Raw genomic sequence first — 18563 nt, forward strand, 5'->3', positions numbered from 1 at the left:
TTTAAAGATAATATCTAAAGCTTTACCGATAGCTCCCGACAGCTAATATTACTAATTCATTGAAAAATATGTATATATAAGTACTTAAGTATATTTTTGAAAAAAAAACCTGGACAAATGCAGGAGTCAAAGCTATCAGCAGCGAAAAAAATTCGATCATCTAAATTAATTAGCGAACGTGGACTTTTCAAACTCGAAACGTGAACATCCAAGGTTAAACCCGTCAGCAGTTACCATCTTGCATATATGTATGTATGTACCCTGTGTATGTATGTATGTACATACCCCCATTCCTTATATATCATCCCGATGTCGATGACCCTGCCGTAATATGGTATCTGGAATGTTGAGTATAATATAATATATCAGATACAAAATATTAGCACAGAAATGGACCATGGTACCATTGATAGTAAACTGTGTAGTATCTAGTAAGCTAAGCTAAGCTTTATTGTATTTTATTTTATTTTATTTTATTTTATTTCTTTATTTATTCTTTTGTTTTCTTTTTGTTATCAATGGATGTTATTGATGTATGTATGTATGTATGTACGTACGGATGTATCGGCGTACATACATGTGCATACATATCTTGAAGATGTTCCAGCTCACATTACGCAAGCCCGCACACCGCCGTCCAGGCGAATTTCTTCGGATGTTGCGGTTTCAGATGTTCCCAGGGATGAGGGAACCACACCCCTGCGCGTCAAGGGTGTTTGATATCAAAAGGACTCAAGAAGGGAAGCAAAAAAAACAAAAGGAATTGAGAATCGACTCATCAAGGTCCTTGTCTAGAAAAAAAGAGAGAAGGGAAAAATATGTCCTTTCGGCTTGCTTCATCTGTCGGATTGTATCAGGGGAAGTAAGGAAAGAAAGAGAAAAAAGCTTCTAGAAGGTTTCGGGATTCAAGACAAGGGTATAGTGAGGTGTAGATTTCATTATCTATGGCACATACCAGCTCCCGTTCTCTACCAATTGTCTAGAATAAAAATCCTTTTTTATGATTTAATTAAGCAGGTGATAATGTAACTCGTATGATTTGGGGTGAGGGGATTGAAGAATAAAGAAAAAAGATGGGACGAATGGGAACTGATGTTTAAACATTTAGGCACCTTGACAGTCATATTGTTTGCATGAAGACATTTGCAGTTGCCGTTTTTTGCGGTTCTTTCGCCGACTGCCTTCCCTTCCCGACCCCAAGGTTGTTGAATTTTGAGGCCTCACGGGCGGTGGATGTAGAACCTGGCTGGTAAGTGAGGGAGGCTAGGGAACTTCGGGATCTCTTGTGGCGGAAAAATTCGATAGAAGAACGAGTCCTTTTTTCTTTTCTTTCTTGGAGTTCTCCATGTCTCTTGGTTCTAAGACCTGGTTTTCTTATTCTTATTTCCTTCATCTTTGATTCGCATGATGATATTGGCTTGCTCCGTGCACGATCAGTAGCCGAATGAAGTGCGGACCAAGGAAAAATAGGCTTGCATACATCCATATTGCATCCGTCGCTCGCCCGATACTTTAGTTAGTTCAAGGTCAAGTTCAAGTTCAACATCATCATCATTCATCATCGAGGAAGAAGAAACACAGAAAAAACAAAGAAAAGGTCTGAGAAAACAAGGTTGGAATGTGGTGGTCCTATGATGTTGTGCATACGTCGGATTCAGACGGAGTAGGTATGATATCTTGCCTGACCTTACTTGACCTTAACTGACCTGCCTTCTTCCCGTAGTAATTGATATGTTATGGTTTAGCGGCAACTTTCGAACCGACGGGAATACTACCCTTCCCTTTCGAATGTGATCACTGGTCTAATTCCGTCCAGGTTTTTGGCACTGACGAATGAGAGACGGGATAAGACCACTGAACCTGATTACTCTTACTCCCTCGTTGTGTCTCTCTTAATCTCTTCATCCCTCTCTTAGCTTTTCGCCGCCCCCCTTCCGTGTTATTCATAGCACCTCGGACCGTACGGCTGACTGGCGCCCCCCTTCCCACTTCCTCATAGGTAGTAGACCGAGTTAAATCCAGCCATAGGTAACTATCATGTGGGAATTTGTTATATTGGTCCAAGGCTATGTTTGGGGGCTATTTGTTTGCATGTTTGCTTGCTGCCTGCGCGAACCGGGCACGGGAAGCGAGGGTAGAAAATAGTAGTGCATGTACTCGGGTAGTACGGATTAGTTAGTGAGTGACAAAAATATCACCGTCGTATGATTGCATGTAGTTTAAACCTGTAGACGACGATGAGATTGTCAGAGAAGTAACTCCGTATTTACATTAGTAGCCGCTTAGGAGCTATATTTTAGCATTAGTATTCCATTATCGATGGTTTAAGTTATTACTCTACATACCGGTGGACGTACTCTTGTAACGGACTTCTTGTTCAGCGTACAGATTCCACGACACGCCCGTTTCATGAATTTCAGAGCCTGTCGCAAACAGGCCAGAGTATGTCCGTACTAGGACCGTCTTGAGCCTCGAACGCCTGGCCGGAATCCCATTCCAGCATCGGGCAGCCTGGATGGGGATAAGGCTGGGGGCCTCATTAGTCGCACTTGGCAGGCGAGGGCCAGTCAATTGAACCCCTGTCGGCGTCTTGTTCTTCGCCTGGTCCCCTGAACAGCCCTCTTGACTCGATTTTGACTTGGACTTGACTAAGCCGGGCGGAGCAGTCTGACGTACTTGGGCCCGGTCACTGGCGTACCAAGTACGCGGCGCCTGGTGGTGTTAGTATGGGTAGTTGGATGTAGTGGGTGGTGGTGGTACCTGTGGAGTTGACCTGCCCCACTGTGGTTGGATCGCAATTAATTCTAACCATCCATCCTTCCCTCCCAACATTTATTCGTCCCCATCGCCAGACTTCATCCTGTTCCTCCTTCCACTCCCGTCGACTCTACTCAATCAGATTCTCCCATCGGTTAATATCCCTCTTGTTCGTACTATTCTTCCTGCCTCTCGCAGTGCTTCTACAGAAACAATCCAAACCAGAAAGAAACTAAAAGCCGGTACCGGTCCAGCGCTAGGTCGCCACTGTTGTACCAAAACCTCCTCTCCTCTCCTTCAGCTGCATCAGCCTCTCCCCCCGGAGCAGCCCGTTTGCAGTTTCTCTTGTTCCGGTTTCCTTTTCCCTTTAACCACCTATCTCGATAGTGGTAATAGTTTGCAAGAAACATAGGGAAGGGGTGTGTGTGCTTTTTCCTGATCTTATACTTGTCGGGTGATGGAGAATTATATCCTGTTCTCCTGGCTGATACTCTTCTTCGCGACCTTTGTTGGTAGGCTTTGACCCCCCCTTCCTCCCTTCCCCATACCTCCCTCCCCCTGCCGGTCTATAATATAACTACCTGGCACCTCCCTCAAGTACCTTCTCTATTATCTTCCTCTCCTCCTCATTATATATATCTTCATATATCTATAAGGGTACTTCCTTATATAAACATATACTTATACTTATACCATCTTGCTTCCACCTCCAGGACTCTACTACTCTCGTCACATTTGGGCTCCAACAATGGTTCGACTATTCCCTCTCCGTATCTACAACCGTCTACCTTCCTCCTTCACCGAGGATATGGAGGCTGGCCTTACATCCGATACCTTCGATCTATCGCAGAACATCAGCGACAACGATACTCGCTCCGGCCTCGATGCCGCTAGCAAGCGAGAGATCCTTAAGTTGATGAAGACCAAGAAGATGAACTTCGACGAGGCACGGACACAGTTCTTGACCAACAAAATGGCAAAGAACGGTATTGGCCCAGACGGCAGGCCGTTGGATCCTAGGGCTGTCTTCTTCTCGTGATCGATATAAGGATCAGCCAGCCTTTTTTCGTCATACAACCATCACTTCTCGGTCATTGCTTCGAGTCACATTTCCGAAGTATACCAAACATCATCGTCACACGACACCAAAATAACCTCAAATATCCGTTATATATACCACCATTCCTACGGCACCTCCTTTGCCACCGCCAGACTGTGTCTACAAACAAATTCAATTTCTCACAAACCCTCGTCTTCATCAATACATCCTTTAACTCTCTCGTCAAATACTTCATCCTTTCAGCATCACAATCACAATCACAATCACAAAACAACAGTCATCAGCGGAACGGTGTTTTCTTCCTTTCCTTCGTCTTTCAGAGTTTTTCACTATTCTTCATCTTTGCTTTCGCAACATCATTGTCTTGGGGCTTGTGTCTTTTCTTAGTACCTGTCTTTGTTTCTGGAGAATTATCATTATCGGCGGGGCTTATTGGCGTTCTATTTGGTCTTCTTTCCTTTGTTTTTTTTCTCACTCTGATGTAAATGTATATATAAACTGTTCATCTGGGTGGGACTCTTTTCCTTGTCGGTATTTCGGAGTCTCGTGTACAAAAAACTATCTTGTCTTTCCTTTTTTTTCCTTATTCACTTTTTTCCTTTTACTATGAATTCAAACCAAAAAAAACTAAAGACATTGGAGATACTCTCTTCAAAGTCAATTTATTTTTCTTATTTCATACTTTTTTAATTCTCCATTATTATTTCTCTTTTAATTTCCTTTCTTGATTGAATACGTCTCTCTTTTTAAAACCTTCTTTTGGTTTTAATGGGTCTCTTTTTTTTTTTAACTATGGGGGAAGGCTTGAGGAGAGAGAAAAGATAGATACATTGACTCGTATGTATCATCGTTTCCTGGGAGATGCTCCGTGCATCCGTGGGAACTTCTTTTTCACACACTCTCTTTAACAAGGGCTCGCTTGATACCCATGATACCCACGATATTGGCAAGGGGGGGATACTTGGGTCTCTCTCTTTTTTTATCCTTTGGATCAGTTCCGAATTACGGAGTATACAGATGTTAATGGTTTAATGTTTAATGGGCCCCACTATCTAATTACTTGAAGATATATTAATTGGACATATATTATTTATTTTTACCTGTTCAATATACATCTTTCCGGAGTGTCGAAAAGAAGAAAAACAGTTTTGAAGTCGATCAGTGATTTTTATTTATTTATTTATGACAAGAAGCTAGAAGATTTGGGTATCTCCGTTCCGAATAAATTTGAAGATATCGATACCATCGTATTAGTCTCGCTCCGTCTGTCAAAATGCAGATGTTAACATTTGACACTCGGATGTGCAAGCCATCCATATCCACAGCCCATCTTTTTTTTTTTCGCTTCTCTCGTCTCCTGCTTTCGCAGACGGTACAATTGTTTGAGAAAAATGGGGTCTCTATCATGCACCGCTTAACACTCTCCCTCCAGGGCCTTTGTGTATTTCTTTTTGTCTCTCTTCAACTTTTTTTTTTTTGTCTTTCTTCATTGTCGCCCTTGCATTTCCGACTGGTCGAGGGAAGTAGCGTAGGAGTAAAGAAAAGAGGGAACGGGCGCGGTCCTCCTTCAATATCAGATCTAAACGTTTCTCCAATCGATAAAAAAAAAAAAAGTAAGAAAATAAGTCAAGGGACACTAAGGATTCATCAACCTCATTATCCTCCCCCCTTCGTTTGCCCTTTTTTTGAAGGTTTCACCGTTTATTCGCCCAATAGATATCACTGCATGAACGGCTTACCCGGATTTTTTTTTTGAATATTATTCGTCAATGCTCACGCTATGGCCTATGCTATAGTACTGTACTTACACACGTCCCATAGCTAGCTGCAGCGCCAGATCTAGACCAAGGGGAAAAACAAAACCAAAAAAATGATGGAATGTTCAAAGCTGTCCCTGATATTTCTACTTTACACGGCTTTGTGCGATATTTTTTCTTTATTTTTTATTTTTTTGTAAACCCATGCGCATGCCTCATGGGTTTGTATTTCCGAACGTTCATGCCATTCCTGGAAGATGATGGAGGATACTATCACCCTTCTTTTTCATTTCTTAGTCATATTTTTGATTATATCTGTATATATAGATATATAAGTATTTCGGGGGGGGTATCTTTGTAGACGGTAAATATGTCTCAGGGGCGATAATGAACTAGGAACCAACTTTGACTTCCCCCCCACGTATACATGTAGATACATGTACATACGTAAGATTTAAAACACCCCGCCGGTATAGGATATCTCGCATGGCACGCGGAACGGGTCACTTCTCCCTTCCTTTGCGATAAATCAATCAAAATCAACGAAGGAGGTGTGTATACGGTCTTGTGACATACTTCCTTTTCGCTTTTCCCAACTCCATAATAACCAGCGCGGGTGGGATAAAACATGAATTAAGGGAGAAACGAAAAAAAAAAAAAAAAAAGAAAAGAGTGATGGAGGTAACTGATAGCTCTTCTCTTCTTCTTCTTCTTCTTTTTTTTTTTTTCCATGCAACATTCTTCGGGATGTCTACATCCGTTTTCTTTTTTACTAGACCGAATGGATATATAAGAAAAAGGGCCTGTGGGGTTACTGCAACTATTGTTGCGTGACTTTTTTTTTTCTCTTTCTCTCTTCCCTTTCTCCCGCTGGCGATATCGGTGGATGGTTGGAATGTAATGTAATTGGGGGGAAGGAAGGAAGGAAGGAAGAGGTTGGGTCAGACGGGATAAGACCTCTACTCTAGAAAAAAAAAAAAGGCATCCATGATAATCCCACTCCGGTTGCATATCCAAAATAGACAAAAAGAGAAGTTTCGACAAATGCATGTTATGTTAGTATCGATACGTAAGTACAAAGCTATACTCTTCAAAAAGAGTTGTCGTCGAAAGAAGCTCGAGTTGGGGAAAATCCCTGTCGTCAGTACTATCTAACCCATTTCCAAATACCCCGTTATCCGTAAAACCTAACTTAACTTAACTTCCCTGATGCACCTATACTAGGTTCAACCAACTTAAACTTTTTTGCCTTCGAAGAGCCGGGGGGCGTGGAATATAATTAATTAATCACTTAACCAAATCTAGAATAATAACCCCCAACAACAAACCCAAAAACGGTCATAACGTTACGTATAACACTTGTAATTATGATTGTATCTATAAATTCCTTAGACATTTATTAATTGGTACTAAAAACTATAAGACCCCCCCGTGTGACTTTTATATTTAGCCAAGAAGTTTGAAAAGGTGAATCGAGCGGCTAACACCGCTACCGGCGAACGCCCCACCCCCAAGTTCTTCACCGGGGGACTCTCGGGGGCGGAAGAAACTACGTCATTCCGTTCTCATCATTTGAGTGATAGGAAATTTAAAAGTATCGATTAATTAATTTAATTTAAGCTTATAAGACCTCATCGGGGCGGGGGGTTAAACCTCCCTAAATGGGAAAGATATGTTAACTTGCGCAATGTTAATATCGCTGTACATGTGCATACAAGAAACGAGATCGTGGCGAGATCGAGATTAATTAGTCAGGAGATGGGCTAGGAAGTTGGTAGAAGGGAGGAAACCCTGTATTGGCCTGACTTGGCGGGGCATCTTTCTATACTTGAGAAAGGTGACAAAAGAAATCTACGGGATATCCGGATCTGCCAAATCAGGCCCCATTTGATGATTCTATCGACAGACGCTCGGTGTTAACTATAAGAGAAAGAAAAAAAGGGTGAGGTACAATTTATAAGAAGTCGCCGATCTTCAAGTTATCAATTCTTTATCAATATTTTCTAACTATGCTCAGCGTATATTGGTCTCGTTCCCAGATGCCACAAAAGGAGGCTTGCGTATATGTACAAGTCATGTGAGTGATTCAAGCATGGCCAAAAAAAAGCACATCCACAAAGATATGTCGGCAGAAGACAAAAACACAAATAGGAATAATTATAAAGACATTGTAGAGACGGCTTGGTGAATATTTCAATTACAAAAGACAGTAACGCGATAAAGCGATAAATCGAAGGTAATAATAAATTCGAAAGGCCCCAGTAACTATATACGGCTGAGTTTTGCTATACATGAGAGCTATAATAACGGTCGATGTATAAGTTTGGATACCAGTACGTCTTTGCAAATAATTAAATACGTAGAAAAGATATCTCCTCGTTCTTAACAATAAACGTATAACTAAATCAAATCAAATATTAAATTAAGTATGTACCTATTACTCTGTAGGCTAGATAGCTCGGATCCATCGAATGCCTGCCAACCTAATTACAGAAGAAATCACTACTTTCTAAACCTAGTTACTTTTGTTTTGGGTTAACGAAATATTGAATGGACGTATTCGATGATTGCGCTACTACTGCTACTAGTATTATGGCACTAGACCCTCCATATTGGAGTACTACCAGGACCTTTGAGCCCACAAGTAAACTATCAATATATGATTTACAAAGCTTTTGTACTTTTAAAAAAACACGATGCCATCCATTGCCAGGTTCGAAGTGTCACTTGATCTGAACCGGGTCGGTAATCACCCCATCGACACTACAATGGGAGATATCGATGCCATCTTTACATATAATATCAGATGGTTTTATAAAGTGCATATTGCATTCGCATAGCAAGAACCGCGGAAACTCACAATCTATAGACAAAACTCAGAAGATGTGTATTGTTCTTACCGGGTTTGCAACATCCTTTATTGATCAGAACTAGATAAACATATGTGTTGCAAGTGTTATATCTTCAACGTGATTCCCAATGCGGCAACAAGCGTGCAGCAGCAGTCCCGTAACCAACGTGCAGCAGACCAACACACGACGTGGACCACTTGTGGAAAGATCAATAGGATATCCAGAAATTTGCGGTCAACCATGCCGATTCTCTTGTGATACCCCGACAAATATCTACAATTGGAACAACAGCCCCTTTTTCTCTCTTAAATTTTGTAAAAGGAAACTCAATTGTTTCTCAAGTGGAATCATCTAAGTATTAAAACATATCATATCGATATTCCACAAGACAGCACTGCACCTGTGAAATATATAACCAACATCCCGATATTTAAATTAAAAGTCCAGCTTTCAATTAGTATATATATTTTGAACACCAGTACTTGTTAGGGATCTCCTATTGGTCTCTATCTATATATTGCAGGATTCCTCCGGCCTCTCTTCCTTCCCCACTCATCTTCCGTTCTATCAGCACCACCATCATGGCGTCGATTGACAAGCTCCCCATCGAACTAAAAATCGAGATGCTAAGTCACATAAGTTCAACCACCGATTTGGAATCAATATCCAAAACCTGTCGTAGTTTCCATGACATGACGACAGAGCCGTATTGGAATACATTCCAAAATCTAGTCTTCAAGAACGAAACAGCGCACCAGCTGTCTAAACAGCTCATCGGACTTTCAAAACTAAGAAATTACAAAGCAAGTAGCGCTTTCCAGGAGGTATGTGCATACGCCCTATAACTACTTACTCGATTATCACACCAAAACGAAAGTAACTTATAGCTACCCCCAAGGTTAAGTCGAAAGAAGTAGAATTATTCGCACCACCAAACGACCAAGATTACGAAGGTGATCTATCTCAGTTAACCGACCTCCGCCTTACAATACGATGGTTCACAAAACGATTTCTACGACACCACCTCCCGCAAGGCGAACCCGCACCAAGTGAAGCTGAAATCTCTCGTATCGATCAAGCCTTTTGCGTTCTTTGGTTATGGATGGAATCATCTTACGAGCCGACGAAAAGAAAACAGAGTGTCCTCGACGCCGTTTGGTGGGCGACCCAACCGCACAGCTCTAGAGGATGGTACTTCCAAGAACATGGAGTTATCGCGGGAACATTGCTTGCTGTTTATTGGTTTCTCAAGTCACAGTTAGAGCATATAGGCCCCTTGATCGCACAGAGACAAGACAAAAGTAAGATAGATGGTCTGGCGTCTCTTTCATGCTGTCTAGATCAATGTGAGTGTCTCTAATCATTATCTCCCTAGATACTACTACTACGAGCCAGGGCTAATAAAATGTTAGATTTTCGAGTCGGAATACCCAATATAATCTTGATAAACGAAGGGCTCGATGGAGTCAAGGAGATCCTAGAGGCACCACTTGAAAATCAGCTCGAAAAAGCTTCTCCATACTTCGATCATTTGGATTATACTAAAGGGGATAAATACGCTCCTTGGGGAGGTGAAGAGATTTTCGACCATTTCGTTGCTATTATTGGGAGTGTTTGGTCCCGAGAGTTAGATTACTCGGCATTATCATTAAGGCCTTTGTGGAGGTCTCCGAATAATGTTTATAAACTCTATTCAGCAATCTGGGACCAGCATGTTGACTTCGACTACATGTCGACCTTTTGGGATGATGACAGACTTTTACGCCGGGGATATCACCCACCATTGGATGTCTCTGAATTCCGGTGTCCTTCCGGGTACACCTTGACTCATGTACTACCTGAAGGATATACCTGCAAGAATTGCCGACCTGAATGGCGGTGCACCTATCAATATTTTTGGCAAAAGGTTTACCTCGATTTGACCTAAATAGCTTAATATCGGAACTTCTGGATGAAATGCTTAAATTTTTACTTCTGTATAACACATTCGTTTTGCAACGTCTTGGAACTAGATAGACCACTTCTGTATTCCAACACAGTTGAGGAGTCTGGCGACGAGACAATTCTGTATGTACTATACTTAACTTCACGGTTCAGCGCCGTAGTATATGAAATGCAAGACTCAGTGTAATAGGCCAAAACAAAAAGATTGTTTGTATATTCACATCAATTTTATATGCTCAAATTAGCACTAATTATAGCTATATACACTCAAATCTACATTGGCCATATAGTTTTTGGATCTAATATTTATAGTAAATCTAACTTAAAGAATTTTAAGATTTATATATATTTTACCACGCATACTGGGCAGGTGGTTCACTAGCAGACGGTTTATTAGCAAACAGTTTACTAGTAAGCACGCTGATATTTACAAGCTTTACAGCTTGACCATGATTTTGATATGTGGGCATTTTAGTTGTCTCAAACCCAGACCCGGAAGGCATTTTAGGTACAGGCGCCTAGGCTAAGCTGATAGGTAAGGGGTAGCTATAGGTAGGAAGGTAGGCAGGAGTATATACAATTGATTGGGTATATAAACTTCCTTTTTTTTTCTTCGTTTTGGCATGTTATCCGAGGTGATTATCAACATGATCACATCAACCACAGTCTAGGCCTATTCTTATACTTGCTACTAGTTAACCTACTTACTGTATTAGTAGGGTGGTGATGGTGGTGGGTAGACGTCAACGTGTAGTCCGTAGGCTTGTGGGCCCGTGGGCAGACTATATACGGGGCAAGTTTGCTGCCAACCAGCTTAGTAACTTACTGCCTATCAAGGTACAAAAAGTTAGCCCAAAAGCGAACTCACAGTTCCCTATTAGATTATAATGTTGTCGTAGTGTCGGTGTAACATCGTTAAAACGTCGCTGATGCGGCGTATTCATCCCTACGGCGTTGAATTGCTGCTAACTTACTACTACCGAATTCAATTCTTATCACAAGGCTGGAAGTATATAGATGCAGAGTTGAATAATTTAATTCTTATAATGAGATATCCATCTTCTTCCCATATATGTATTCCAAAATCATACTAGTACTTGTGTAGTATCTGAAATGTTAAAAAATAAAATGGTAAAATATGTACCGTGAGAAGAAAGAGGACTAGTAGAGTTGGGATAAAAATCCCAAGAAAAAGCTAATAAAGGGAAAAAAAAACAGAACAACCGCCCCAGCAAAAAAGTAAGAAAGAGAAGAGGAAAAAAGGGCTTGATGCAAACGGAAAGTAATGGAAATGCAATGCAGCTAGAAACCGAAGCAAAAAAGGACACCAACGCCGGTTTTTTGATGTTATGATGATAATGATGCTAAAAAGAAAAGTAAGAAGATATGTTCCAAAAATAAAACCCATTAAGATTCGTAGCACAATGAAGACATAAGATAAAAAGTAAAAAAATAGAAAAAAAAGAGCAGCACTTGTGTGCTGGTGAATGGAAGGGAGGCAGGTGGTGTGCGACACAGATGTCTGGTCACGTGTCAATGCCTCCAGATGGATCGATGACTGTCGATGTTGGTTGGTGGATGTAAAGGCGGGTTTCAAAATGGTAAAAAAAAAAAAAAAAAACACAATTCGCTAAAAAAACGAAGGCAAAAAAAGAAGTATGCAAAGAGGGTATTGGGGATCTCGTTCAAACAAAAAAAAGTAGGAGGTGAGTAGTAGTAGGCGTTGGCACAACTAAACGTTCTTAATTGTGCATGTGAGTGTTTGTTGGATGTCGATCAAGACCCAAAGATGTCGCGGATGAGATCAGGAACCGATCACATGGCAATGGCGATCCCGTTGAGAGCAGCTGGAGTTGGCGTATCCATACGAGAATCGGTGTCGTCATGGGCTCCAGCTAAGTTTCTCGCAAAGATCTTTCGTAGATGATCCTCCTGCTCATCCCAACGGGTAGCGACGTGCTTGATGGCCGTCTCGACCTGATCTTCGGTTAAACTCAATCCTTTATCAGAGTCATGTGAGCTTCGACCCGTGAGGCTCCGCAAAGAGCGGACACTGCGGCGTCTATCCACATTGGAGAACCCGGCGAGGACCGAGAGTCTGCTGGATGGGGGTTCCGGTGCATCGACTGTTTTATTCAGGTCGTTGCGGAGCTTGTCAAGCTGTTCTTTCCTGTCTCGCTCCATTCCCGGTAATGCCAAAACTGAGTTATTTTCATTGCAAGAAGATGCCAACGCGGTGTAACCTTGAAGGTTGATACCATTGTTGCCGCAGTGTATTTCTTGTAGGGAATTATTCGACTCGAGCATTTTGGCGATAACCATGGCTCCCTGTGGGCCAAGGCGTTGTTCTATTCCGAGGACGTTAGCATCACAATCATAGGCAGAAAGGGGGACAATAATTGGAAACCTACGTTCGACTTTTAGGACCTTCAATGTTTTATTATGGCCCAATGTTTCGAAGGCTTTGTTAAGTCTAGCGCCAAGGCGTCCATCTTCGATGCGTCCATAGCCGCCAGAGATATCGAGAACTCTCAATGTCTCATTCTTCGCAAAAAGTTCGGAGAAGGCGTTGATGGTGTCGTTGTTAGCATCGGTTGGGAGGTAGACACGGGAAAGGTCGAGATATTCGATAGTCTTATTGACCGTGATGGCTCTGATTAGCTTTCGGAACATCTCCTCGTCTGGGTAATCGACGTTGCTAATTGTCAGGTATCTCGGAGAGAGACCCTTCTTGATAGCATCAACTAGCTTATTATGGTCGGGTGTGATTTGGAGGCGATTAACAAAAAGATGGAGATTGCGAACTTTGCCATCTTCCCGGGCCAAGCATCCTAACAGTACAGCCAGATCACCTGCTTTGAGACCGCAGTCATTAAGATTCAGTCTTGTGAGGCATTCTGAAGCTGGACTGGCGAGATAGGCTGAAAGAGCATCCACGGAAGCCCCATTGATTGGTGTTCCACTGAGGTCAAGTTCCTGGAGTCGCCACTTGATCAAGATCTCCTCTGGAATCAAGGCATGCTCCTCCCTCGCTGGCCTGGATAGAAATGTGTTCACCGATAGCGAAGACGCTGCTCTGGAACTTCCTGGTTTATATCCACCACTCATAGTCGATTCGGGAGTCCTAGGCAATGGAATCTGAAGGGATATCGATCGATTGAACGAAGGTCTGATTGGAGACGTGTTTTTGGGATAGTTATGGCTTGGCTCGCTTCTAACTGCGAGCTTCAAGTTGGCGAGCCGAAGACATCGCATGTTCGGGAATGCTTGGAGAAGTTCGTAGAGAGGATTCAGGTTCGATGTATTTAACCGACCTGGATTTCCTCCAATATCCAACCCTTCCAGAGTTTTAACCTGAGCTACCAGCGACTCCAAAACCAAGCAGATCGATCGCTCACTCAGGCCGCACTTAGCAATCTCGAGTCCTCGAATGTGGCAGGTCTTATCCACAGCAGCGTCCACAATCCAGGCAATATCGGCTTGGTCAAGCGCGAGCCCCGAAAAAATGATCCAATCCACATTAGTCAATCCCTTTTTGCACAGCGGCAAAACGGCCTCAACAATTTCGCAACCGGTTTCAACATCATCGTGGTCATCATCCTCAGTTTGAGCCCTGGGTGGATCTAGGCACCCCGTAAAGTCGAGTCGACGCAATCGTGCGCTGCATGCCGCGATAGCCCTGAGCTCGAGTACGAGGAGCGATCGTTTTTGACCCCTGGTGTTTAGTTTTCGGCCGGATCGTGTTCTATACGGTTCCATATCGCTGCCATATCCGTCAAAGGTCCCCTTCAATGGCTGAAGACTAACACCGGAGAATGATATCGATCCGAATGATTCGTTCCATCTTAAAGATCTCAACACTGCAAGAAGCTCTAGGACCGAGTACTTCAACCTTCTAGGGTGGTTTGGCGGTAGAAGCTGGAATTTCGGGCCATCCTCGGTATTAGAAATTATTTTATAGTTGATGATATTAATGTCGACCTCATACGATGCGCCTGTAACATTCGATTGTTAGCCTATAAGGGTTGTTTTTGCAAGCTTGACATCAAAGATTGTATACTCACAATAGGCGGCTAAAGTCCTCGAGAAGCATAGGTAGCCTTCATCATAGTCAATATCAGGGAAAGGTTGGTCTAGGAGTTTTTCTGGGATGTTGAGGGTGAACGAAGGCTCTGACCACTGAGGTCGAAGGAAGTCTGCGGCATGTCTGATTGTTTGGATAATCTGAGCAGCACAGGAAGAAGCCAAATGAACTGTTTGGTATGGTTTGCATGGGGAACGGAACTTGAGGGTGAAAGAGTCGTCCGTTTCCGAATTCATATTCAGAGCACACAAGGTAAGGATTCCAAACGTGGTAAGCATTCCGGGAGAATTGAGGGAAGACGAGCTTTTATGGTTTGCTGCTTTCGGTATCGGAAGCAGATGGATCTTGTGGATCCCGACGGCCAAATAGCAGATTGTCGTTGCGTTTTTTTGGATATCTTCAGAGGAACCAGAAATTCTGCCTTGATTACGATCAGACTTTCGATGGACGACCCGGAATATCATGACATTATCAGGTGAATAATCGTGCTCGTCCTTCAGTCTCTTCGAAACATAATCTACTACTTTCCCGGCAAATGGGAGTGTTGTATACGTTGGAAGTCGCACTGTCCTGCACAAAGCTCGTAGCCATTGATCGACTTCTGATTGATTTGAGAGCTGCAAGACAGTTGAAGTGGCGGTTCCAGTGATTTCGTCAAGATGGTCGACTTGGATAAAGTATTTGTCGGTTTCGTGGACGGCAACGATTTGGTTCAGGTGGATGATGATTTGATCCTGTTGAACTTCGCCGGTACTGGGTGCAAAAGAGGTACTTCGGTTACCTGCGACACGGAAGCTAATATTCAACCTGTCGTTTCCCGTCAGCGTCTTTCACTCAAACAACGAGCATTCCCTTTGATTCTTTGCATCGCAAACTTACTGCGGAAACACTTCTACTGCCTTTCCCTGATTCCTAAACCTGAGCAAGTGAGTGTCCGTCAAAACCAAATATTCCCGTTTACTGCTAAACCTTCTCATAAAGTTATTCGCCGATACCACTTCACCAGCGAAGACAATGACTGATGTCCGAGCATTCTTCGTTAAGAAGTCGGGTTCGTCGAAGAGCGACGACGCTGCAGTAGACGTCGAAACCGTTGACGTTCCCGGCGACGAAGGTTCATACGATCTCGGAGTGGCTGCTAAAGAAACCGGACGTGTCGTAACCTTTGGACGAGGTGGAAGCGGCCGATTCAGATCTATTGGAGCGGACGGTTTGCCTTCTTGAAAGGTTTGGGCACGGATTATGGTTCCAGTTCCAACAGCACCACTCTGGTAAGATATCGGTCTTTGCTTGGTGATGAGTTTGGATGTGTATTGGGCTGCAGGTTTCGGATTTGGTGGTTTAGAGGAGAATATTGCGAAGGATTTCCGTCGAGAGGAATGGTCGAATGGCTGCATAGTGGCGGTTGCCATGATGGAAGGAGGATGGAAGGATGGCGAAATAGGATTATAATATTATTTTTGTTTGTAGGACAAAAAGTACGGTTGGTATACCTTTGTCAGACAATTACACAGGCCTACGAGGCCTGCCTACCGTCCGTCCTTTTTTTTTAAGCTTTTGGCTTTGTATATGGTAAACGGTAATGATAATGATAATGTCGTGAGGAAAGACGAGATGGGAATCAAATAACCGCTGTGGAAAATGTCACTGGGATGGCTGGCAATTGGACGCTTTTGGCATGGGGGGCAAGAGAGAAGGTAGATGCTACAGGGATGGAATCATAGAACTCATGAAAGTGACGATGAAGGTGATGCTGAAGCTCTACTGATTTAGGAAAGGACGGAAACAAAAGCGAAAGACAAATGCAGGAAGAACAGATCCCGGGGACTAAGGAAGAAGAGGAGGAGGAAGAGAGTTATTTGCGAAGGTTGGTGGTGAAATGGAGATTGATGAAACGGGAAGCAGAGGTTGTTTGAGGTTGATGTTGATTGAGGTCGAGAGAGGTGATGTGATGTGATGTAAGTTAATCAATCGATAACGTTCGTTGTTGTTGGATGGTGTTGTTGTTGATGTTATTTGGTATTTGGGGGGTTCGAAAGTGTTGTGTTTTGGGCGGATGGAGAAATCGAATCGATGACGAAGGAAATGACCAGGGCTGTTTATCCGCCACGCAAAAAATAGAAACTGGCAGGTAAAACTACTCTCGACGGGCTTCAGTTCGCGGTAAGCTAGCAGCTGGCGCTGGCCTGTATATATGTGTGTGCCTGGTACTGGTACGGCCAAGTCTGTGGAATACTAGCCTCGAATCGGGTCGACGGCAAGTCAGGCAAAGCAGGAATTCGAAGGATATGATATGATATGATCTGTCTTGTCTGTATGCAGTCGTATGCAATGTATGTCCGTCTGTTTGGTAACTTTCAAGGAAGCTATCTCCAATCCGGAAAGGGGCCTTTTTCCCTCCAATTGCCAAAGAATGAAAAAATAAAAAATAGAAAATAAAAAATAAAATAAAGAATACTTCGAGATGGAAGAAATAAGAGAAAAGGACGACGTGTCGTAGACGGGTTCCCGGGTGTCTCTCGTCTAAAAGAAAAGAAAAGAAAGAGAAAATTAAAAGAAAGAAAACTTTAGATTCAAAACAATCTCCCTTCTTTCCCTCTCTCTTGCTTCCTGTTAATATGTAGCAGCTCTTGTCGAAGGAGCAGTGTCCTGTCTGTCTGTATGTTTGAGGGGCAAAGCCGCCTCTTCGTTATTTGAAATTGGACCGGTGCAGTGCTTGTCTTGTCGTGTCTCTGAACCCGAACCTGAACAACCACTCTTAACCAGCTTAACTCCAGGACGTCGCTTACAAGCAGGTTAACGTGCAGCTGAACCCACCTGCACACTCTTTCCCCTGCAATTGCACTTGCTCTTTTAACCTCCAAATTAATTAAGCCCTGTCCGTCTGTCTCGTCGGCAAGGGAAGAAAGAAAGAGAAAGAAAAAAAAAATCTTTGATTGAGCCTGAGCTCGGTCGAAACCCCGTTATGATATGACCTGATGAGAGAATAAACCCGAAAAGAAGAAGAAGAAGCAGAAGCAGAACAAGCAGAAGATAGTAAGTATGTGGGATGAATGATGAATCGAATGATGAATGATCCGAACTCCGCAATTCCGGAAACCTTGCACCAATCCGTCAGTGAGGGGAGGGAAATATCTGAGAGGAAACTAATCAATCGAGTCGCAATTTTAATTTTTTAATCCGATGCGATGATGCCGTTCTTCAGCTATCTGGCGATTCGATTACGATCCCACTCTCTTTTTTTCTCTCTTTCCCACTCTCTCGTCTCGTCTGTTCGTATTTGGCCCTGGACCCTGTCTTATCCCGCCCCTCAAGGTAAATGCCAGGGTTGGTAATGCGAAGAAACAAAAGAGAGCTCGAAGAAGCCCCAAAACGTGGGACGATACTCTATATAAAAAAATAAAATAAAATAAAAGACTAAACTTTTTATACTCCGTACTAGAAGGTTGAATAAAAAAATGAAGAGGGCCGGGTTGGCGAAATCCCACTCTTTTCTACGGATCCTATTTTTGTTTCCCAGCTCGCGACTGACGACGTTACGTTTATTTACCTTGCGTCGTCTTCACGGAAAAGAAATAACAAACAATGCAATGCTCTGATCAATTGATCAGTTCGAACTAGTGTCGGCACTCTGCGGCGTTCCTTCTATGCGAGATTTCGGGGTGATTAAGGTTTCACTGCCTCAACTTCACTTTCGAGTGCAGTGCGACCTCAGATAACCGTCCTTAATGAACACACTTGCTTTTTTGTTTTTTCTTGGATACCTCTGCCCTTTCGCTCTGTGGGTCCGGTTCTGGTTCGATACGTGCGTCTTCTCTTTTGGGCCTGATGCGGCTGGAAGAAAGGGAAAAAAAAATAACAGTTTGATGGCGCTCACAAAAAATGTTGGTGTCTGCCTCGAGGCCCTTTAGATGTGTGCGTCTGTATATGTACCATGTACCCTCAGTACTGCAGTGTATGGGATGTGGGGGCCGGGCCAAGTTGGGAACAATATTGTGCGCCTCCTCGACTTACCATTGGCAGGAGATGTAACTTGACTGGGGATTAGACGATGCAAGGCATGAAAACCTACACCCCGGTCGACCGTCAATGTCAGTCAACTTTTTTTT

General features: G+C 43.0%; 4 protein-coding genes across 4 annotated transcripts; 2 read left to right on the plus strand and 2 right to left on the minus strand.

Annotated features, from left to right (window-relative positions):
• Positions 1-2337: 2337 nt before the first annotated feature.
• Positions 2338-2832, minus strand: AOL_s00215g570 (uncharacterized protein; the record flags this gene model as incomplete). The annotated part of the gene is made up of 2 exons (XM_011129772.1): positions 2338-2712; positions 2761-2832. The coding sequence occupies 2 exons, from the start codon at positions 2830-2832 to the stop codon at positions 2338-2340; spliced, it is 447 nt and encodes a 148-aa protein (XP_011128074.1).
• Positions 2833-3505: 673 nt separating this feature from the next.
• On the plus strand, positions 3506-3796 carry AOL_s00215g571 (uncharacterized protein; the record flags this gene model as incomplete). The annotated part of the gene is made up of 1 exon (XM_011129773.1): positions 3506-3796. One exon carries the CDS (start codon positions 3506-3508, stop codon positions 3794-3796), a length of 291 nt encoding a protein of 96 aa, XP_011128075.1.
• A 5211-nt stretch (positions 3797-9007) lies between these two features.
• AOL_s00215g572 (uncharacterized protein) lies at positions 9008-10353 on the plus strand (the record flags this gene model as incomplete). Its single annotated transcript, XM_011129774.1, has 3 exons — positions 9008-9250; positions 9325-9727; positions 9839-10353. The coding sequence occupies 3 exons, from the start codon at positions 9008-9010 to the stop codon at positions 10351-10353; spliced, it is 1161 nt and encodes a 386-aa protein (XP_011128076.1).
• Positions 10354-12185: 1832 nt separating this feature from the next.
• AOL_s00215g573 (uncharacterized protein) lies at positions 12186-15866 on the minus strand (the record flags this gene model as incomplete). The annotated part of the gene is made up of 4 exons (XM_011129775.1): positions 12186-12718; positions 12782-14365; positions 14435-15249; positions 15334-15866. The coding sequence occupies 4 exons, from the start codon at positions 15864-15866 to the stop codon at positions 12186-12188; spliced, it is 3465 nt and encodes a 1154-aa protein (XP_011128077.1).
• Between the last annotated feature and the right edge of the window lie 2697 nt (positions 15867-18563).

This window comes from Orbilia oligospora (assembly GCF_000225545.1).
Source record: "Orbilia oligospora ATCC 24927 unplaced genomic scaffold scaffold00215, whole genome shotgun sequence".
In the NCBI taxonomy this organism is placed as follows: domain Eukaryota; kingdom Fungi; phylum Ascomycota; class Orbiliomycetes; order Orbiliales; family Orbiliaceae; genus Orbilia; species Orbilia oligospora.